General features: G+C 40.2%; 1 protein-coding gene and 1 pseudogene across 44 annotated transcripts in view; both read left to right on the top strand.

Annotated features, from left to right (window-relative positions):
• WDR47 (WD repeat domain 47) overlaps nt 1-20,625 on the top strand; it is a 71,697-nt gene extending 51,072 nt beyond the window's left edge. For 24 of the 44 annotated variants that reach the window (XM_073999987.1, XM_074000006.1, XM_074000007.1 and 21 more), the window contains 6 exons: nt 4,104-4,261; nt 7,851-8,019; nt 8,514-8,691; nt 9,439-9,570; nt 16,254-16,472; nt 19,260-20,625. In XM_073999987.1, coding sequence (XP_073856088.1) covers nt 4,104-4,261; nt 7,851-8,019; nt 8,514-8,691; nt 9,439-9,570; nt 16,254-16,472; nt 19,260-19,402 — 999 coding nt within the window. In that variant the 3' untranslated portion in view covers nt 19,403-20,625. Of the gene's footprint in view, nt 1-4,103; nt 4,262-7,850; nt 8,021-8,513; nt 8,692-9,438; nt 9,571-16,253; nt 16,473-19,259 lie in introns of all 44 variants that reach the window. The other 20 variants (XM_074000027.1, XM_074000043.1, XM_074000028.1 and 17 more) reach the window with 1 other exon arrangement.
• Nucleotides 3,390-3,962, top strand: LOC141407554 (NADH dehydrogenase [ubiquinone] 1 beta subcomplex subunit 3 pseudogene; annotated as a pseudogene).
• Nucleotides 20,626-23,529: the final 2,904 nt, after the last annotated feature.

Raw genomic sequence — 23,529 nt, forward strand, 5'->3', positions numbered from 1 at the left:
GTTATTCTCTGAACCCTATGGTTAATTTCATTATTGGTATCTCTTTGGGCTTCTCATCAGTACACCTATTTTTTTTGCTTTGGAACCAAGCATCCTTTCCTAACTAGTATATAGCTTCACTCTATCTTACTTTTCCTAGTTCAGATTTTAACCCCATAAACAAAGGTGTTAATTTGAGATGCTTTTAGGGATGAAATAGATAGGCATAAAGGAACATTTGTCCCTTGCAAAAGAAATATGCAAGTCCAGTGTTTCCAGTTCCTTTGATTTTTAAAAAAAATATTAGGCCAGGCATGGTGGCTCACACCTGTAATCCCAGCACTTTGGGAGGCTGAGGCAGGCAGATCATCTGAGGTCGGGAGCTGGAGACCAATGTGGCCAACATGGCAAAACCCCGTCTCTAGTAAAAATACAAAAAGTAGCCGGGCATAGTGGCTCACACCTGTAATGCCAGCCACTCCGGAGGCTGAGGCACTAGAATTGCTTTAACCCAGGAGGCAGAGGTTGCAGTGAGCCAAGATCGTGCCTTTGCTCTCCAGCCTGGGGGACAGAGCAAGACTCTGTCTCCAAAAAATATATGTATATATATCTATTAATAGAGACATGGTCTGACTACATTGCCCAGGCTGGTCTCGAATTCCTGGGCTCAAGCAATCCTCCCACCTCAGCCTCCCAAAATGCTGGGATTACAGGTGTGAGACACTGCACCTGACCTGATTTTCAAGAAAAGCTAGAAATCTAGATTTTTATGTGAAATATCCTAGTTTTTTAAATGACAACAAATTAAAAAAATTTTAAGGTTCGATGCAGTGACTCACTCCTGTAATCCCAACACTTTGGGAGGTCGAGGCAGGTGGATCACCTGAGGTCAGGAGTTTGAGACCAGCCTGGCCAACATGGCGAAACCTCATCTCTTCTAAAAATACAAAAAATTAACTGAGCGTGATGGGGGGTGCCTGTAATCCCAGCTACTTGGGGGGCTAAGGCAGGAGAATCACTGGAACCCGGAAGGCAGAGGTTGCAATGAGCTGAGATTGCACCATTTCACTCCCTCCCAGGCAACAAGAGCAAAACTCTGTGTCAATTTAAAACACTGAAGGACAGCAAATAAAATCAATGTGTGTGGCTTCTGCTATAAAGCAATGTTTAGTAATTATTGATGTGCTATAGGCCATTTAGTTAATTAGTCATCTTTCCTCCCTTTTTCTCTTATCTACCCCATGCTATTATATAATTTTGCAGTCACATTCCCTTTGTATGGATTATTGGAAAATGCAACATTTCTAGCCAAATTCATACGAATAATACATTCAATTCACTTACATAGGACATACATAGTATAACACATTAGGTTGTATTGCATGAATAAAGGCTTAGGTAGAGAGAGGCATAGTCTTTTCATTGCTGTAGTCATTATGAGTCCTAGACCTCTCAGAATACATCCAGAGCTGAAGTGATTTTCCTTTGTCTGTGTACTTGACATTCATACTTCTCAAAAGACAGGGTTTGGTTGAGTCTATTGACCATACCTAGTGTAGAGGTTCCTTCACCATGTCCAGTCAGTCCTGGTCGGGGTAACACGGTGGTTTCAAATGACGTCAGTAGTAGGAGTCACCAAAGCTTTTATACAGAACTGCTTCAGCTTCTCTCTTCAGAAGATAGATCTGGATGGATGAGTTGACAGTTTAAAGTAAAAATGAGGCTGGGCGCGGTGGCTCACACCTGTAATCCCAGCACTTTGGGTGGCTGAGGTGGGCGGATCACTTGAGTTCAGGGGTTCGAGACCAGTCTGGCCAACATGGTGAAACCCCATCACTACTAAGAATACAAAAATTAGCCGAGTGTGGTGGTGCATGCCTGTAACATCAGCTACTTGGGAGGCTGAGGCAGGAGAATCACTTGAACTTGGGAGGTGGAGGTTGTGGTGAACCAAGATCGTGCCACCGCACTCCAGCCTGAACAATAGAGTGAGAATCCATCTCAAAAAAAAAAAAAAAGTAGAAATGAAACTTTCAAATGTTTCCATTATTTTTCCATTTATTTTATAGGGATGTTTGTTTGTTTATTTATTTAATTTGAGACACAATCTTGCTCTGTTGCCTAGGCTGGAGTGCAGTGGTGCGATCTCAGCTTACTGCAGCCTTGACCTCCGAGGCTCAAGTGATCCTCCCACCTCAGCGCTCTGAGTAGCTGTGACTACAGGCATGTGCCACCACACCCAGCTAATTTTTGTATTTTTTTTCTTTTTTTTTGGTAGAGATGGGTTTTCATCATGTTGCCCAGGCTGTTAAAGGGATATTTTATAACTTCAGCTTGAAATACTGAAATATTCATTGCTAGAGATAATGGTAAACATTTTTTCTTAAGCAGATTAATAATCCTTTGTACTTCCTTCATTTGGAAACACAAATGATACTCTATTATTTTTGTTAGAACTTCTAGTGGGCTTTTTTTCTCTTAATAGTTAAAGAGAACTTAATATAGGAATGCATACTTATTCTTTCCTTCCTTCTTCGTGCCCCAGCCCTCCCTACCTTCTACCTCCCTTCTCCCCACTCCCCGCTCCCCTCCCTGACAGGTGTTGCCCAGGCTTACTGTAGCCTCAACCTCCCAGACTCAATCGATTCTCCCACTTCAACTTCCCAAGTAGCTGAGACTACAGATGCACACCACCACACCCGGCTAATTTTTTTTTTTTTTTTTTCATTTTTATAGAGATGGGGTTTTGCCATGTTGCACAGCCTGGTTTCAAACTCCTGGGCTCAAGCGATCTGCCCAACTCGACCTCACAAAGTACTGGGATTATAGACATGAGCCACTGTGCCTGGCCCATATTTATTACTATATTTTGTCTTAATAATTGAAGAAAAACTTGAGTGTTTATGAACTGAGCTTAGTTTAGCAATGAGTAATGAAAAATAGAAAAATTAGGGAATTTGAATTTGCTACTTAATATATGGAGACTGCTATCAGAAAAACTTCATGTAATCATATGTATTTAAATACAATTGGCTGGAACCAGGTGCAGTGGCTCATGCCTGTAATCCCAGCACTTTGGGAGACTGAGACAAGCAGATCACTTCAGGTCAGGAGTTCGAGACCATACTGGCCAACACAGTGAAACCCTGTCTCTACTAAAAATTCAAAAATTAGTCTAGCGTGGTGGTGGGCACCTGTAATCACAGCTGCTCAGGAGGCTGAGGCAGGAGAATCACTTGAACCTGGGAGGCGGAGGTTGCAATGAGCCAAGATCATGCCACTGCACTCCAGCCTAGGCAACAGAGCAAGACTCCATCTCAAAAAAACCGAAACAAAACAAAACGAACAATTGGCTAGGTGCAGTGGCTCACACCTGTAATCTCAGCACTTTGAGAGGCCATGGTGGGCGAATTGCTTGAGCCCAAAAGTTCAAGACCAGCCTGGGCAACATGGAGAAACTCCATCTGTATTTTTTTTTTAATTAAAAAAAGTAAAACTTTTTAAAAAAGGAAAGCAGTAATACTGCATTTTAAAAGAATCATCTAAAGAATGTAGACATGGCCCATGGACATGGACGTGAACATGAACATAATAAAATGGAATTTCCAGATTATAAACAATGGAAGATAGAAGAAACACCATTAGAAACCATCCAGGAGAAGCTGGCTGCAGGAGGGCTAAGGATCTATGGGGCTGTAATGAAGCTTGGAGAAACATGGGTGACTTTGCAAATAGTGTTTCGTCTGATGGTGCATTATTAAAAGGATTCAAAGATTTGCTGCATTTGTGGTAGCTGTAGGTGCTTAATATTACCTGGTGTCCCAGAATAAAGATAAGAAGCATCACTGAAGATAATACCTGGAAGTATCTTAGTGGCTTCTTAAGTCTCCAAAATAGGATTCTTCACTGTAGCCTACTCGTGTGTGTGTTTGCCTCTTAAAGGATGTTACTAAGATTTAATAAAGTAAGAAAAACATAGAGAAAATAATATATGGTTATTGGTAGTAAACCTAACATGATCCAACAAGAATAATACAGTTCAAATGAATTTAAAATGGGAGAAAGATGAATTCTTTCAAATTCATTTTTTTAATAGGTGACTTTAATATTCATTCTTTCCATAGGATGACAAATCAAAAAAGCAGTTTGTTTGTATTAATATCCTAGAAGACACACAAGCTGTTAGAGCAGTGGCTTTTCATCCAGCTGGAGGTTTATATGCTGTTGGTTCTAATTCAAAAACTCTGAGAGTATGTGCCTATCCAGACGTAATTGATCCAAGGTAAGGATCAATGACTTGTGCTGCCATTCTTACCTTAGTTTTTAATTTAGCCTTACAGGTTCCTTTTCCAGAATTGCCATTCAGTAGTGTTTCAAATCTTTCTTTCCTTTGATTAAACTTTATTTTCTGTTACAAAATAACTGTTTTTACTTTCAGTGCTTAGGAAATATACTTAAGTCATTGATTAACTTTATAATTTTTTCATAAAATGTTTTTGATTACAACATTGCTCATTTATTGCTTTAGATTTCTTTATTTCCATGGCTTTTGTATTTTGTTTTTTATCTGAAAATTCTTTATATAGTAATCCCCCCTTATTTGCAAGGGATACATTTTAAGAACCCCAGTGGATTCTTGAAACCTTGGCTGGTACTGAACCCTAAATATACTGTGTTTTTTCCTATTCATACACACCTATTTATAAATTATGCATGTAATTTACATACAACTCTTACTGTTTTACACCTCTTAAGACTTTTTAATTATAACCCTAGTTTGAGAAACAGAGGGGTGGGATTTTTCATTTGTTTGTATTTTTTTGCTATCTCTATGTCTGAAACCAATAATTTAGGCTTTTGGACTGTTGATAGCATTTAATGATTGGGAAAGGGAATATAATAAGGCCTAGGTTAATTGATAGTATTATAATTTACTGGTGCTCACTGCATTATTTAAGTAGAAATATTTAAGAAAGAATGGCAAAATTCTCTATAAGGGAGTGAGAAATAGCAATAATTATGGAGGTAGAACCAAAGACTTGTATGTTTAGGGTTAACTTGAACTTAAGGTAACTGTTTCTCATCTTTTGTATTTCTTACACAAACACAGATGTGTCATAGGCTGTGAAGAAACTGATTTGAAAATAAGGCCGGGGGCAGTGGCTCAAGCCTGTAATCTCAGCACTTTGGGAGGCCGAGACAGGCAGATCATGAGGTCAGGAGATTGAGACCATCCTGGCTAACATGGTGAAACCCCGTCTCTACTAAAAAATACAAAAAACTAGCCGGGCGAGGTGGCGGGCGCTCCATCTCAAAAAAAAAAAAAAAAAGAAAAGAAATACATTTATTTAGCAAATACATATTTTGGGTTCCTGTGTGTTAGGTACTATAGTTGTGTGTAAAGCAAACATGTTTATTGGCTTCATGGAACTTCTGGTTTAGTGGGGAAGATGCATTCATTTGCATTATGTCATGCAAATGAACACAAATACACATTTTGGTAGATGTTATGAAGAAGGATTACAAGGTGCTGTGAGAGAATAAAATGGGAATGGGGTAGGGTGCAGACTGGCAAGTCAGAGAAAGACTTCTTTGAGGCAGAGGCACTAAAATTGAGATCTAAGGATGAGTAGAACCTAGCTATGTAAAGAGAAGGGAGAAGAGAATAATATAGAGGGAACATGAGGTGAGAAAGAGCTTGGCTTTTTTTAGGAACTGAAATAAATTCAGATTGGTTGGAAAATTATGAGCTTGAGTTTGATAAGGCTGCAGAGATAGACATGAACTAAATTAAGCAGAGCTTTCTAGCCATTTTAGATTTCATGCTGAGTGCAGTGAAAGTACTTACCACTGAAAGTAGCAGATCAAGTGTAAATGTATTTTGAGATGATCCCTCTGCCTGTGATTGGATGGCAATAAGAGGAGATGCTGGGAGAAAGGGAGGAAGCTGTTTGTATTTGATGGCTAATGTGGTGGCAGTGGCGGTGGGGCAAAGTGGGTGGGTTTGAGAGGTATAATCTATTTAAAGAAGGAATCAGTGGTACTTGGTGATAAATTGGTTGTGCAGCTGAAAAGAAAATCTTTTTATCTGGTCTGTTCTCTAGATCAGTTTTTTGGTTTTTTGTTTTTGTTTTGAGACAGAGTCTCACTCTGTCTATCACAGGCTGGAGTGCATTGGCACGATCTCGGCTCACTGTAACCTCCACTTCCCTGGTTCAAGTGATTCTTCTGCCTTAGCCTCCTGAGTAGCTGGGACTACAGGCACGTGCCACCATGCCCAGCTAATTTTTGTATTTCTAGTAGCGACGGGGTCAGGATGGTCTCGATCTCCTGACCTCGTGATCCGCCCTCCTCGGTTTCCCGAAGTGCTGGGATTACAGGCATGAGCCACCGTGCCCTGCCTAGATCAATATTAAATGCTTCTTAGGTATTAGAGATTTGTCGGTCTTCTTGTTTGTTTTTAAAAAATTTCTTAATTATGAACATTTTCAAAGACACAAAAGTAGAGAGACTAGTATGCTGAAATTCAATAGTTAAGATTTTTGTAACATTGCTCCCTTCATCTTTTTTATTTGCTAAAGTATTAAAAATAAATCTTAGATATTATGTCATTTAACCCTTTCATCCTTCAGGATGAATCTCCAGAAACATGTACATTTTCTTACATAGACTTGATTTTATCGTTATACCTGATTTAGAAATCTTTAGTTTCATATTAGTCTGTGTTTCAAAGTGTAGATAAAATGCTGTTACCCCATTAAGCCAATGTTTGACTGTCATTAAAGGACAAACTCTTGAGGAGCGTGGCATTTAGAACCCTCCACAGCTGAGCCTGCAGCGCCTCACCCACCACATCCCTCCTGCTCACTCTACTAAATGCCTCGTGCTTTTCACCGCTAGCCCCACAGACTCTTTGCATTGCTGCATACTCAGCCAGTACTTTCCCTGCTATATTTTATTGTCACTAAAGTGGTGGTTCTGCCTTCTTTTTCTGTAAAAATTCACCCTATCCTTTAAGGCCTAGTGCTTTATACTGGACTATATAACAACTTATACTTGCCTTACTGTATATAGGTAGTCATGACAATATCTACCTGTACCAGATTTTAAACTCTGGACAGAACTCTTTTGCACATTGCTCATATTATATGTTTATTACATGTTTATTATGTGCTTATTATATGTTTATTACATGCTTATTGCATTTTTAAAAAAATTTGGAAGCGTTGTTAGCTTTTTAATTTTTTTTTGTTTCTGAGTTTAAAATCTATACAGAATATGAGAAATGGAGAGTTTTTTTTTAAAGTCGTATATTCTGTTTCCTTTGTCATCTGAAATGAGAGTTAGTTTAGTATGATTTGGTTTATAATTTTACTTTTTGGGTTTTTTTTTTTTTTTTTTTTTTTTTTTGAGACGGAGTCTCGCTCTGCCGCCCAGGCTGGAGTGCAGTGGCCGGATCTCAGCTCACTGCAAGCTCTGCCTCCCGGGTTCACGCCATTCTCCTGCCTCAGCCTCCCGAGTAGTTGGGACTACAGGCGCCTGCCACCGCGCCCGGCTAGTTTTTTGTATTTTTTAGTAGAGACGGGGTTTCACTGTGTTAGCCAGGATAGTCTCGATCTCCTGGCCTCGTGATCCGCCCGTCTCGGCCTCCCAAAGTGCTGGGATTACAGGCTTGAGCCACCGCGCCCGGCCTACTTTTTGGGTTTTAAGTATGCTTCTAATTTGTTTCTTCTATGATTTTGAAAATTATTAATAAGCTGTTGTCTGACATGCTTTTTGCTCCTTCAGGAACAACTATAATGTGGAACCTCATAATAATTGATTGTAGCAAGCAAGAAATTGAGATATCTTTCTGTAATTTTTCTTTTCAGTGCACATGAGACTCCTAAGCAGCCAGTGGTACGTTTTAAAAGGAATAAACATCATAAAGGATCCATTTACTGTGTGGCCTGGAGTCCTTGTGGGCAGTTATTAGCAACAGGATCAAATGACAAATACGTCAAAGTGCTGCCCTTCAATGCGGAGACTTGTAACGCAACAGGTAGGGCCCAAGTATGTAAGCAGTAGCTAGCTTACCAGTGTATACGTTATGTTTCCTCCATGTTGTATTTCTGTATTGTCTTTAATGAAATCCAAGAATATAATCTTAAGAATTTTTTAGTAATTCTAATTGTTTAGTTACATTCATGAGGTATTACTCTTTCTTAGTAAATTCTTACAGGTGTCTAGGTGGTGTTTGAGTTTTATAAAATTATTAGAAAAATAACCTTTAAATAGCTACCAGATGTTTTCTAGACATCACCTGTCTTCTCTTTCTTTTTCTTTGAGATAAGAGACAAGATAACCCTATGGTAATAGCTATTTTGATAAAATTCTTTGCTCAGTGAAGTGAAACTGCTTATAATACCAATCCCTAAATGAAAATACAAACCATATTTCTGAACCATTATTCTTGACCAGTTTTGAGGTAGTTTAGCAATCTCAAGTTACCACAGTAAGTTGAGCAGCATTTTTTTTTTTTAATTCTTATTACTGTTTCAGGACCAGATCTGGAATTTAGTATGCATGATGGAACAATTAGAGACTTGGCATTTATGGAAGGCCCAGAAAGCGGAGGAGCTATTTTAATAAGTGCTGGAGCAGGGGATTGTAACATTTATACAACAGATTGTCAAAGAGGACAGGGCCTCCATGCTTTGAGTGGACATACTGGTATGTAATATCAATTTCAAGTGCTGCTTTTCTTTTTGTTCAATCTGTGTTTTTTCCTCTCTGCATTTGCTTTTCTAAGAGACTGGGTCTTGCTCTTATTGCCCAGACAGAGTGCAGTGGCACAATTGCAGCTCACTGCAGCCTCAACCTCCTGAGCTCAAGTGATGCTCCTACCCAGGCTCCTGAGTAGCTGGGACTGTAGGCATGTGCTACCACGCCTGGCTAATTTAAAAATTTTTTTGTAGATACAAGGTCTCACTGTGTTGCCCAGGCTGGTCTTGAACTCCTGGGCTCAAGCCATCATCCTGTCTCAGCCTCCCAAAGTGCTGGGATTACAGGCATGAGCCACCATGCCTGGCCTAGTATGGTTTTGATGTTGTGCATTTTACTGAATTTTATTTTATTTTTAAAATTGTCAGTCTATTTGATAAATGTGAAAAATCTCTATCACATAGTACATTTGATTAACCAGACCTCCACTTGCCCTGTAAATAAGGAGTACTTAGCTTTTTCTTTTTTTTTTAGAGACAGGGTGTTGCACTGTTGCCCAGGCTGGAATGCAGTGGCATGATCATAGCTCACTGCAGCCTCGAACTCCTGGGCTCCAGCAGTCCTCCTGCCTCAGCCTCCTGAGTAGCTGGGATTATAGGCATGAGCGACCTTGCCCAAGTCTAGAGTGCTTAGCTTTGAATATGTTATGGAAAGACACTCTCCCACATTAATAATTGAGTATATGATCTTTTATAGGGCATATTTTAGCACTTTATACCTGGAGTGGCTGGATGATTGCATCTGGTTCCCAAGATAAGACTGTTAGATTTTGGGATCTTCGAGTACCAAGTTGTGTTCGTGTTGTTGGCACAACATTTCATGGAACTGGTAGGTTTTTCTTTAATTTAAATGAATTTATATGAGGAAAAAAACTTTGTAAATTGCAGTAGCCAACTTCCTCTCCCCTGCAATATAAAAAATAGAAAAAATAATGAAATAAATACTTGATATTTTATTAGTTACTTTCAGTTCTTTCAAAATACTTTCATTTGTTACCTTATTTGTAAAAATAATATTCAGCTTAGGGAACCAAGGCCCAGGAAGATTAAATATAATGTCCCAGATTGTCTGTTAGCAGGGCCATTTTATAACTCAGACGTCTAGAAACATTTTTTAAAATGCATGCACATGGCAAAAAGTGAAATTGAACAATGGAATGTACTATTTTCTTTCCATTCCTATTTCTTGGTCTCTCTTTCACTAAAGGACCAATTTCTTATTTATTCTTCCAGAAATATTCTATAAATATATAACCAGAAAGTTTGTATGTATCCTAATCTCCCTTCTCCTGTAAACACAAATGCATACACACACACATACACAGAGAAATGGTAGCATGCACTACAAATTTCTCTTTCTGAACTTAACAGTATGTCTTAGATTGTTCCATGTACTGTTCTTTGCATTGTACCACCTTTTTGTTTTTTTTGAGATGGAGTCTCACACTGTCGCCCAGGCTGGAGTGCAGTGGTGCGATCTCAGCTCACTGCAAGCTCCGCCTCCCAGGTTCATGCCATTCTCCTGCCTCAGCCTCCCGAGTAGCTGGGACTACAGGCGCCCGCCACCATGCCCAGCTAATTTTTTGTATTTTTTAGTAGAGATGGGGTTTCACCGTGTTAGTCAGGATGGTCTCGATCTCCTGACCTCATGATCTGCCCACCTCGGCCTCCCAAAGTGCTGGGATTACAGGTGTGAGCCACCTCACCTGGCCGCATTGTACTACCTTTTAAGCATGGTATCTAAGAGTGACACAGTGTTCTGCTATTATCCTTATTTTATTCTAAAGTACCTTTTCCACCTTTGTAGTTTTTGTTGTTGTTGAGACAGGGTCTCTTTCTGTCACCCAGGCTGGAGTGCAGTGGCACAATCTTGGCTCACTGCAACCTGTGCCTCACAGGTTCAAGCGATTCCCGTCTCAGCCTCATGAGTAGCTGGGACTACAGGCGCCCAGCACCACACCCAGCTAATTTTGGTATTTTTAGTAGAGATGGGGTTTCACCATATTGGCCAGGCTGGTCTCAGACTCCTGACCTCAGGTGATCCACCTGCCTTGGCCCCCCAAAGTGCTGAGATTACAGGTGTGAGCCACCATGCCTGGTCCTTTGTAGTTTTTAATAGCAGAATTAGAAGAGAATTCTATGGTAGTATTCCAAGTGAAAAGGTCTGCCTTGTATTCTAAATTTTTGGTATTTTTTTTTTTAATGCCTTGTTTATTCTTTTGAGTTTCATGGACCTTTTTCTTCACTTTGATTCAAACCAGATATGATGTTTTACAGCACATTTGAGTCCGTGATCATTGATTTGTTAAAATTTAGTTTGTATCATTTTCAAAATTAATATATGACATAGTTTAAGGCAGCAGTCCCCAACCTTTTTGGCACCCACCAGGAATCAGTTTTGTGAAAGACAATTTTTCCATGGGTGGGGTGGGAAGGGGTAGGGATGGTTTAGGGATGAAACTGTTCCACCTCAGATCATCAGGCATTAGATTCTCATAAGGTGCACGCAACCTAGATACCTTACATGCGCAGTTCACAATAGGGTTCCCACTCCTGTGAGCATCTGATGCCACCACTGATGTGACAGGAGGCGGAGCTCAGGTGGTAATGCTCGCTCACTTGTCGCTCACCTCTTGCTGTGCGGCCTGGTGCCTAACAGGCCATAGACTGCTATCAGTCAGTGGCGTGGGGCTTAGGGACCCCTGGTTTAAGAAATCAAGCAATTCAATAAGGCTTATTAAGAAAAACAGCATTGCCCTGGTTAAAATAATGTAAACAATGACTACTGATCTAACCAAAACTGATATAACTATATTGAAAAGATGTGGAGAGAGGAAGAATTTGTATGTGAATAAGGGACATATTCATATTTATTTAATTTATTTTCTTTTCTTTAGGATTATTTATTGACTTCCTACCATAGAAGATGAAGATTTAACTTTTTCATGTGCCTTTCCAACTCCCATCATCCCACATTCACATATATTTTTCCTCTCTCTGCATCTTTTTTTTGTTTGTTTTTTGTTTTGTTCTGAGACAGGGTTTTGTTCTGTCACCCAGTCTGGAATGCAGTGTTGCATTCATGGCTCACTGCAGTTTTGACTTCCAGGTTCAAGCCATCCTCCCGCCTTAGCTTCCTGAGTGGCTGGAACCACAGGCACACACCACCCTGCCTAGCCCCTCCGCATCTTTTTGATATATCAGTTTTGGTTAGCTCAGTTAGTCATTGTTTACATTGTTTTAACCAGGGTGATGCCATTCATAGCTTATTTTTTTTCCTGTGTATATTTTCCTTGGGGTTAATAATTGTGTTTTTTTGTTAGTTTATTTGTGTAATTTCTATACACTTACCACTAATTTATTTTTAAACTCTAGCTTTCTACATTATTTTCAGGCCCTTTTTCTCCATTTCAGAGACTTCTAGTTTTTGGTTGTCTCCTCTCTCTGATAACATTAATGTCTTCCTCTTACGGTATCTCTCCTCCTCTGCTTCTCTATCATGCACATGCAAACATTTTATAGAATTGGCAAGCCAAAAATTCATCTCTTGACCTCCTTATATCCCTTCCAGCTCTTACCCTCAATTTTTGCTTATTTTTTTACTCAAGATATCTCACAAGTCTTGCCTATATATACTGTTAGCCATTTCCTTACCCTCAGTCTTTAACTTATTCTAATCTGGTTCCTGCTGCAACCATTATAACAAATGCTGTCTTTTTCAAGATCACCAATAAACTTCCGGTTGTCAAATCACTTTTATATCCTACTTTTGCTTCAACTCTCAGTGTCATGCAACACAGTTGACTTCTTCCACTTTTCTTTTGGGCTTTCTGCTATTCTTCTTACCTTTCTGGGTAATTATTCCTTTGCTGGCTCTTTCTCTTTGCTCAACTTCTTTTTTTTTTTTTTTTTTTTTGAGACGGAGTCTCGCTCTGCCGCCCAGGCTGGAGTGCAGTGGCCGGATCTCAGCTCACTGCAAGCTCCGCCTCCCGGGTTCCCGCCATTCTCCTGCCTCAGCCTCCCCAGTAGCTGGGACTACAGGCGCCCGCCACCTCGCCCGGCTAGTTTTTTGTATTTTTTAGTAGAGACGGGGTTTCACCATGTTAGCCAGGATGGTCTCGATCTCCCGACCTCGTGATCCGCCCGTCTCGGCCTCCCAAAGTGCTGGGATTACAGGCTTGAGCCACCGCGCCCGGCCTCTTTGCTCAACTTCTAAATTCTGGCATTCCGTAGGGCTCAGGACTTTAGTCTCTTTTCTTTCTCTAGATGATTGCACCCATTTCCCCGGCTTTAAGTGTAACGCATATGCTGAAGGACTTACATTTTTATCTCTAGCTGAAACCTATTCTGTGTGCTAGGCTCATAAAATTCTTTTTTTTTTTTTCTTTTTCTTTTGAGACGGAGTCTCACTCTGTCGCCCAGGTTGCCCAGGCTGGAGTGCAGTGGCACGATCTCAGCTCACAGCAAGCTCCGCCTCCTGTGTTCATGCCATTCTCCTGCCTCAGCCTCCTGAGTAGCTGGGACTACAGGCTCCTGCTACCACGCCTGGCTAATTTTTTTGTTTTTTTTTTTAGTAGAGACGGGGTTTCACCATGTTAGCCAGGATGGTCTCAATCTCCTGACCTCGTGATCCGCCTGCCTCGGCCACCCAAAGTGCTGGAATTACAGGCATGAGCCACCGCGCCTGTCCTTAAAAAGAGTTCTTAGTAGAGAAACAGTAAGACAAACTTATACCAAACATGGTATATAACAACTTTATGCCTCAGCTACATGATCTAAAAGTTAAATGTCCCAGGAGTTGCACCTGGCCGGGTGTGATTGCTCATGCCTGTAATCTCAGCACTTTGGAAGGCCGAGGTGGGCGGATTTCCTGAGGTCAGGAGCTCAAGACCAGTCTGGCCAACATGGTAAAACCCTGCCTCTACTAAAAATACAAAAAAATTAGCTGGGCGTGGTGGTGGGCACCTGTAATCCCAGTTACTCCAGAGGCTGAGGCAGGAGAATCGCTTGAACCTGGGAGGTGGAGGTTGCAGTGAGCCGAGATCATGCCACTGCACTACAGCTTGGGCGACAGAGTGAGACTCTGTCTACAAAAAAAAAAACAAACAAAAACCCAGTTACGTATTTTCCTCTATTTCTACCACTCTAGGATAAATAGGATAAACCACCAGCATCTCAACTGAACCACTGCACTAGCTTCCTTACTGTACACTTTCACTTGTGCTCCCTTTAGTCTGTGATCCACATAGCAGTCAGAGTACACTTTTGAAAAAATAAACCTGGTCACCTCACACCTTCAGTGGCTTTAAATCTTAAAGTGCACACTTGTTATCACGACCTGTAAGACCCTGCTTGACTTGGCATTTTTACCCTTCTAGTCTCATCTCAGATCACTTACTTTTTTTCTTTCCAATTCCTGGAACATGCCAAGGTCCATGTCCAGTAAAGCCATGCGCTGTTTCCTTAGTTGGAAATGTTCCTCCTCTTGTCTTCTCATGGTTAGGTCATTCTTGTCTTTAGGTCTTAACTTCAATGCCACCTGGCCAGAGAGGCCTTCTTTGACTTACCTAATTGGGACCTCACCATTATTTTCTATTACTGAACTCTTATCACTATTTAAAATTATGTACTCGTTTACTTGTTTAGTGCTTCCCTCCTCCAATAGATTTTAAGTTTCATCAAGGCAGCAATGATACCTCTTTTATTTTCAGAAGAGGTTTAGCACCTACCATAGTGCCTGGCCTAAGGGAGTAGTGATTTAATAACTTTTTTGAGTAAATGAATGAAGATTTTTGTTGACACTATGAATTTTGTACGTGTAAAACTAAACTCTTTGTATTTCTCCTCTAAATCAGTTATTCTTCCCACCTTCCCTACTGTTGTTGTTGTTGTTGTTGTTTTTCATTTTCCTAGTTTTGATAATGGTTCTTTTATTTCCTCATGCAACTAGATTTGAAATCTGGGACTCATTTGTGCTTTATTTTAATTAACTGCCCCACTCAGGCAGTTAATTTCCTAGACTGTTGACTGTTTATTCAGTTTTTGTTCCTGAAATCTTTCTTGTCTTCCAGTGGCCTCTTTTGTTCTATAATCTTTCCACTTTAATTTGATACACATTTTCACTTAGATTACTCTACCCAAAGTACTGCTCGAATCATGTAATTCTCTTGCTTAGAAACCTACAGTGATGCTTTACTGTCTACGGAGACAAGTTCAGAACTCTGCAGTTTGAGATTTAGGCGCTTGATGGCCTGGCCCTAACCCACCTTTTGCATTTCAGTTTCAAGCTGCCTTTCATGTTAACTTTTGTTAAAAGCTAAACTTTTAACTCCAGCCAAACTGGTCCACCTTCCTGTAACTGTTTTATACTTTTCCTCTAAACTTTTTCTCATGTAATTCTTGCTGATCATAATAGCCCTCTTCTCTTTCAATATATTTCAAGAAAAGATTATTCTTTATTACATATAAATGTATGTGTTTGCCTGTGTATACATACATACATACTCTTATTTATACTGTTTGTTTTTCAAGATCTAACTTGTGTCTCATTTTTTTGTGAAGTCTTCCTAGACCACTTTGGTCTAGAGCAGTGTTACTCAAACTTCTTATTTATTTATTTATTTATTTATTTATTTATATTTTTGAGACAGGGTCTCACTGTGTCTCAAAAAAATTTGTCTACTTTTTTTGAGATGGAGTCTCACTCTGTTGCCCACGCTGGAGTGCAGTGGCACGATCTCAGCTCACTGCAACCTCCGCCTCCCAGGTTGAAGCGATTCTCCTGCCTCAGCATCCTGAGTAGCTGGGATTACAGGCACACGCCACTACGCCTGGCTAATTTTTGTATTTTTAGTAGAGATGGGGTTTCACCATGTTGGTCAGGCTGGTCTCGATCTCCTGACCTTGTGATCCGCCCACCTCGGCCTCCCAAAGTGCTGGATTACAGGTGTGAGCCACGGTGCCCAGCCTATTTATTTATTTTATTTCTGGGAGACGTGGATTCAAGTTGCCCTGAATATATGCCCCCAAGAGCTTATTTTCTGTTCACAGTTCCTACTGGCAGTAATCATGTGTTGCTTTAGTACATTTCCTATACTGTTGTCCTAAAATAAAATGCATTTTGTTACTGAATTTCTTGTCTCTTTAGCTAGACTCTTAGCTGGGTATAGGAGCATTTCTAGACACTTACTCAGTAGTGAAAACACTGGATTGAGAAAAGTGGTTTCTGTAGCATGGCTCATCTATTGCACTATAGGTGATGCTGTTCCACACAGTTCTCTCAAATGACAAAAAATGGACTTTCTCGTTTCTTACAAAATCTTGTTTAGGCCTTGGGCCTTAAAAGGACACAAGTGTTCATTGGTTAACTGTTAATTTGGATTTTTTCATAGCTGAACAGTATTGATAAACTACATTAAATCGTTAGTATATGGCTCAGTGAACATAATTAGCTGTGTTGCCATTTGGGTATATTGATTTTCCATATTTAAACTTTCATTCCTCCCACTACAGGCAGTGCAGTGGCATCTGTAGCTGTAGATCCCAGTGGTCGTCTCTTAGCCACAGGTCAAGAAGATTCTAGCTGCATGTTGTATGACATAAGAGGAGGAAGAATGGTACAAAGTTATCACCCTCATTCCAGTGATGTTCGCTCTGTTCGATTCTCCCCGGGAGCTCACTACTTGCTAACAGGCTCTTATGATATGAAAATAAAGGTGACAGACCTACAAGGTGATTGAAATCGACTTCTCTGTTTTTAATCTTTCCCGTTCTATTTTGGACCTTTGTTTTTTTTTGTTAGTGTAATGTGGTTGATTATATAATCAACCACAACCACTGATTATATAATCAATTCTAATTCAATTGATTATATAATTAATTATATAATCAATTATAATTATATAATATTTTCAATCATTTTATGGTATTGAGCAGATTCTGAGACTGTATTAAGATATATAATAGCAAATTATTAAATAAGCAGTGAATAGTCTTATTGTTAGGTTTTGGTTTTGTTTTTATAGAGGCAGGGGCTCACTATGTTGTCCAGGCTGGACTCGAACTCCTGGGCTCAAGTGATCCACCCGCCTTCGTCTCCCAAAGTGCTGGGATTACGGGCGTGAGCCACCGCACCGAGCCTGTTTTTGTTTTTGAGACAGGGTCTCGCTCTGTCGCCCAGGCTGGGGTTCAGTGGCATGATCTTAGCTCACTGTAGCCTCTATCTCCCCTGCTCAAGCGATCCTCCCGCCTCAGCCCTGCAAGTAGCTAGGACTACAGGTGCATGCCACCACACTTGGCTAATATTTGTATCTTTCATAGAGATAAAGTTTTGCCATGTTGTGCAGGCTGGTCTCGAACTTCTGAACTCAAGCAATCTGCCTGCATTGGCCTCCCAGAGAGCTGGGATTATAGGTGTGAGCCACCATGCCCAACCTTATTGTTAGTTTTTGATTTCTTTTTTGAGGCAGGGTCTCACTCTTTCACCCAGGCTGGAATGCAGTGGCATGATTACTGCTCACTATACCCTTGACCTCCTGGGTTCAAGCGATCCTTCTGCCTCAGCCTCCAAGTAGCTGGAACTACATCTGTGCACCACCATGGATGGCAAATTTTAAAAATTTTTTTGTAAAGATGGGATCTTGCCATATTGCCCAGGCTGGTCTTGAACTCCAGGCCTCAAGTGATCCTCCCACCTCCACTTAAGATATTTTTTAAAATCAACATTTATTTATAGTGACTCATTCTGAGATAAATGATAGATTTATGTACTCTTATTAGCTTCTACATTAAATAATTAGCATACAATCTTTGTAATTAGGTCTTAGTATCTAGTTTTATTTTTAAACATTCATCAAGCAAATATTGTGTATCAATTAGGGACTGACAGATGAGAATAAGACAGTTAATTCCCTCCCTGATGGAGCTTATATTGAGTTCAATGAAAAGTAAACCAATAAACAATGTAATTTTAGGTATTAGTGCTGTTTAAAAAAATTAGCATGGTAGGGAGATAGTGACTAGGGTGAATAGGGAAAGGCTGTCTGTCTGTCTGTCTGTCTGTCTGTCTGTCTGTCTATCTATCTATCTATCTATCTATCTATCTATCTATCTATCTATCTATCTATTTATTTTGAGATGGAGTCTTGTTCTGTCGCCCAGGCTGGAGTGCAGCGGTGCATCTCGGCTCACTGCAGGGGGAGGGCTATTTTAAATAGGATCATTGGAGTAGGTCTCTCCAGGGAAATGCCATTTGCACAGAGACCAGAATGATGAGGAGGAACAAGCCAGGCCAGGACCCTAGGAGAAGAGCATAGCAAGTATAAAGATGCTGAAGTAGGAACCAGCTTAGCACGTTCATGACACTACAAGAAGCCAATGTGGCCGGAACTTAGTGAACTAAGAGAGAGAGACACAGAAGAATAAATGGCAGGGTTTTATAGACATTTTTAAAGGGCTTTATTTTGAATAGCATTTATAGGTTAACAGCAAAATTGAGAGATACAGAGATTTCCCATATACTCCTGACTCACACATGCATAGCCTGCCCCCCCCCCCATTATCAGTATCCCCCTCCAGAGTGGTACATTTATTATAGTTGGTGGGCTATAAGCATTTTAAAAGTATAATTTGAAGCCTTTGGAAGATTTTAAATGGGAGTGATAGGAGCTGAATTATATTTTTAGAGAATTTGGAGTTCTGTAGAGAGTAGATTGTAAGGGGGGCAAGAGTAGAAATATAAATGTCAGTGAGGAGGCTGTTGGAATAGTTCAGGTGAGATGATGGTGGCTTGGACTAGGGTGGTGGAGGTGGAGGTAGTAAGAAATGACTAAATTTGAGATATATTTTATTTGGATTCGATTTAGGGAGTGAGGGGAAGAGGATTCAGTGATGATTCCTAGGTTTTTGTCATGAGCAACCAGATGGTGCCATTGAGATAAGGGAGATAGGCGAGGGGAGGAACAGGTTTAGGCAAGAAAACCGAGTTTGGTTTTAGACAAGTTTAACTTAGGATGACTATCAGGCAATCAAGTGAGATGCTGAATGACTATTTGGATACTAGTCTGGAGCTTAAGTGAGAACTCAAGATTGGAGATAAAATATGTATGAATTGTAAATATATAAATGGCCATGTTGCTAGATGAAATTTTGTAGGAAGTTAGGTACAGAGAGAACAGAAGAAATCTGAGGGTTGACTCCTGGGATTCACCAAGCTTTAAGTCAAGAAGAAAAGGGAAACTAGCAAAAGATGGGAGTGGCACTGAAATCAGGGAGAAATCAAGTTGAGAGAATTTCAAAGAGAGAGAGCAACTTGTCAAATGTTGCTGTGTGGGTATGTTACCAAATACTAATAGCATAATTAGGTAGTTAGTAATTTATCCCTGTGTAAACCTTTCAGTGTATTATATTAATGTAGTTTAAGATTTTTTATGCTGTAATGTCTTAAAGTAACAGTAAGTCTATAAAATCTGTACCTATTCTTATTTTGCATTGTAAATCAACATCTCTTTTCTAATTTAGGGGACCTCACCAAGCAGCTTCCTATCATGGTGGTGGGGGAGCACAAGGACAAAGTGATTCAGTGCAGATGGCACACCCAGGATCTTTCCTTCCTGTCATCCTCTGCAGATAGAACTGTCACCCTCTGGACTTACAACGGATAGAGCACACCCCATGGTGTAAGTCTATGCAGCAAAAGCACAGAGACTTAAGACTACTGAGTTGTGAAAATTACAAATCTGAAGAACGTAGTGTCCAGGAAAGTGGTTTAGCACGAAGAGGCCCCTTATTACCATGTATCCCACTGATAGGAGGTGTTGGGTGGTGTTATTCCGCAGTGCTTTCAGTCTTCCATGTGAGCTCGTGCTGCTGTGACCTGCTATATGTAGTCTCATTGCCAAAGTCTGCAGAAGAGCTCTTCCGTTGTTGGTGTGCACTCCAAGTCAAGGTGGACAGTGTGTTTACAGTTTAGTATTAAATGCATTCCTTGGTCTTTGCCTAAATAACAGTTTTATATGCACATTGCAATGGAATTATACTTCAACTATATTATTAAATGTAATGCAACCAAGTTCCTCCCAGATTAAACTTCCCAGGTGTTCAGAATTACTTTTGCTCTTCTCATGATCCCATATTGTGTTATCACTTGTCTTCTAGAGGTCAGAATTCCATAATATATGTCACTCAAAAGTTACATGGTTGCTTTCACTTAAGGATCATTATGGAGTTTAAAGATGAATGAAAAACTGCTTCTTCACTATGTGGTATAGGCCCTTTCTTTTTTCTTAAACCCAGGGATATGATTATTTTGTCATATAATTTTGTTTCAGGCTAAAAGGTAAATGTGTTTGCTTCAGAAACTTGTTAACTTCAGTTTTTTGAATGCAACAGGATACCTCCCTTCCAAACTGAACCATAGAAGCAGAGCAGCAGCAGTTATGTGATGCAACACTTGATGGGGCAGTAAATTTACTGGCTAGCAGTTTTCTCCTTAAAAATTAAAATCCTTGCCATAGACCATAGCATGGCTTGAAATGCTATGTCTGCATGATAATTTAAAATGGAAGATTTAAACTTTGCACTCCAAAAGCTTATTTGGATTTTTTTCTTGCACTGTTTTGTGTAATGCAGAATAATGATTTTATTTCTACAGCTTTGTAGATTCTAACATTTATGTATCTTTATTTTCATATTGTACAGTAATTTTACTTTAAATTATTTAAATAGGCTATTTTATTTATTTCAAATGCAGTTGTATTGGTTCTCATTATTGAACTGTCTGTGCACTGTATGTAGCAAGCATTTTTCATCTGTTGTATACAAGTGGAAAGGGTATTAGAAGTGTAACTGTGCTATTATTTCAATAAAGACCTCTTGACACCTAAAACTGTTTCTGTTCCTCAGAGTCTTTGGCTTTCAAAAGAATGTTATTTTTTCAGTTTACTGGGAGAAAGTGAGGTCCAATGGATGAAGCCTGTAATCAGTTTCTTAGATTCTTTCTAAAGTTCTTCTACTAATTTGCTTTTTAATCCTTGGCAACTGTATAACTTAACAAAAAAATAATTTTTCTAGAAATGGGGTCTTGCTTTGTCCAGGTTGGTCTTGAACTTTTGGCCTCAAGTGATTCTCCCGAGTCAACCTCCTGAAGTGTTGGGATTACGAGCATGAGGCATTGTGCCTGGCCTGTATAACTTTTGTGTGTCTTCTATCTCTTTTATCCAAGATTTAGAGAACTTTCTATCCTTAATATATTGTGAAAGTTGACTAATAAAAGCCTAACAATATGTATAAATTCAAACTCAAGAGTATGAATATGTCAAATTAGGTAATCACCCAACAGGTTCACTGTGCCCTCTGTCTAGATAAAGCCAATTTATTCAAGACATGGGAATTGCAATAGAGAAAGAGTTATTCATGCAGAGCCAGCTGTGCAGAAGACTGGAGTTTTATTATCACTCAAATCACTCTCCCTGAGCATTCTGGGATCAGAGTTTTTAAGCATAATTTGGTGGATGGGGTTCACTCCTAATGAATTGGGAGTGCTGATGGGTTGGGTTGTAGATGAAATCATAGGGAGTCAAAGTTGTCTTCTTGAGTCAGTTCCTGGGTGGGGGCCACAAGATGAGATGAGCCAGTTTATCGATATAACTGGTGCCAGCTGATCCATCAAGTGCAGGGTCTGGGAAGTATCTCAATCTCTGATCTTAGGTTTTACAGTAATGATGTTATCCCCAGGAGCAATGTGGGGAGGGTCAGAATCTTGTAGCCTCCAGCTGTATGACTCCTAAACTGTAATGTCTAATCTTGTGGCTAATTTGTTATTCCTACAAAGGAGGCAGTCTAGTCCCCAGGCAAGAAGGGGGTTTGTTTTGGGAAAGAGCTATCACTTTTTTTTTTTTTTTTTTTTTTTTTTTTGAGACAGAGTCTCGCTCTGTCACCCAGACTGGAGTGCAGTGGCAGTGGTGTGATCTTGGCTCACTGCAACCTCTATCTCCAGTGATTCTCCTCCTCAGCCTCCCAAGTAGCTGGGATTACAGGTGCGCACCACCACACCCAGCTAATTTTTGTATTTTTAGTAGAGACGGGGTTTCGCCATGTTGGCCAGGCTGGTCTTGAACTCCTGACCTCAAGGGATCTGCTCACCTTGGCCTCCCAAAGTGCTGGGATTATAGGCCTGAGCCACCAAAGTTAGTTTGGCCTACGACCAGGAATGAACAATGACAGCTTGGAAGCAAGATGGAGTTGGGGAGATCAGATCTCTTTCATTCAGTTACAATTTTGCAATTTCAACTTAGGAAGAAATAAAATACAGCTAGCTTGTGGGCATTCAATAGGTACACAAATTTTCTACCTTTCAGGCATGCAGAAGGGAATTCTGCTAAAAGTAGGCCACAATCTCTTCTTTTTAAATTTTTGACATGAAGTCTCTAGCTCTTGTCCCCAGGCTGGAGTGCAATGGCATGACATTGGCTCACTGCAACCTCCGCCTCCCAGGTTCAAGCGATTGTCCTGCCTCAGACTCCCTAGTAGCTGGGATTACAGGTGCTGGCCACCACGCCTGGCTAATTTTTGTATTTTTAGTAGAGACAGAGTTTCACCATGTTAGCCAGGCTGGTCTCGAACTCCTGAGCTCAGGTGATCCACCCACCTCAGCCTCTCAAAAGTGCTGGGATTATAGGCATAAGCCACCATCCCCGGCCCAGTCTCTTCTTTAGTTTACTTTCATGTTGAATTTCACACATTTTAGATATTAGATAAGTTGTGTTAAGTTTAAAACTAGGAAAATAAGCTATTTCTCGGAGACCAGTTCAAGTTCCTGGTTAAAAATATTCATAAAATTGTGTATTCCACCTTCATCACTCTCAGGGAGAAAAGATTCTCCTGGACATTAGGTATGGAATTCATTTCTTTTACTGCAGTACATTAGATAATAAGCACCACGGCTGGGTGTGGTGGCTCATGCCTGTAATCACAAGACTTTGGGAGGCTGAGGTGGGTGGATCACTTGAGGTCAGGAGTTCGAGACCAGCCTGGCCAACATGGTGAGGACTAAGCTCCGATTTTTTTTTTTTTTAAATCTTGCCTAAATTCCTATCTAAGGGGTCTGGGGAGTTGTGCCTTACAAAGCATGAATTCTCATCAGATGGGTTTTATTTAATCCTGTATATTGTGACTTACTTTCCACTCTGACTCTGGCATAACAGGAAAATCAAAATGTTTTACCCCAAAATACATTTTCTTGCCATACCTGGAAATTGCCCTGTAAAGTCTTTGGTGGGAAAAATGCACATCCTATAAAGAATCCCTTTTCCCCTTTGTTTTCCTTCCTTTCTTTCCAGATCCAGGAGGTATTCAACTTAGAACCAGGCACCTTTTTAATTCCCGTAAGAAACATTTCACAACCTGCTTTCTCTGAAGTCTTTTATCTGAGCGCTTCCTCTGCACAATAAAACTCCGTCTCCACAATCCTTTATCTTAACCTGAACATTTCCTTTGATCCCAGGTCTTCAGATAAACTCAACCAATTGTCAACCAGAAAATGTTTAAATTTACCTATAGCCTGCAAGCCCCCGGCTTTGAGTTCTCCCAGCTTTCTAAGTCAAACCAATGTATTTGTTAAATGTATTTGATTAATGTCTCATGCCTTCCTAAAATACATAAAACTAATCTGTACCTTGGGCAGGTGTTCTCAGGACCCCCTGAGGGCTGTATCACGGGCCATGGTCACTCATATTTGGCTTAGAATAAATCTCTTAAAATATTTTAGAGTTTGACTCTTTTTGTTGACAAT

Source organism: Macaca fascicularis, chromosome 1, assembly GCF_037993035.2.
Source record: "Macaca fascicularis isolate 582-1 chromosome 1, T2T-MFA8v1.1".
Lineage (NCBI taxonomy): Eukaryota > Metazoa > Chordata > Mammalia > Primates > Cercopithecidae > Macaca > Macaca fascicularis.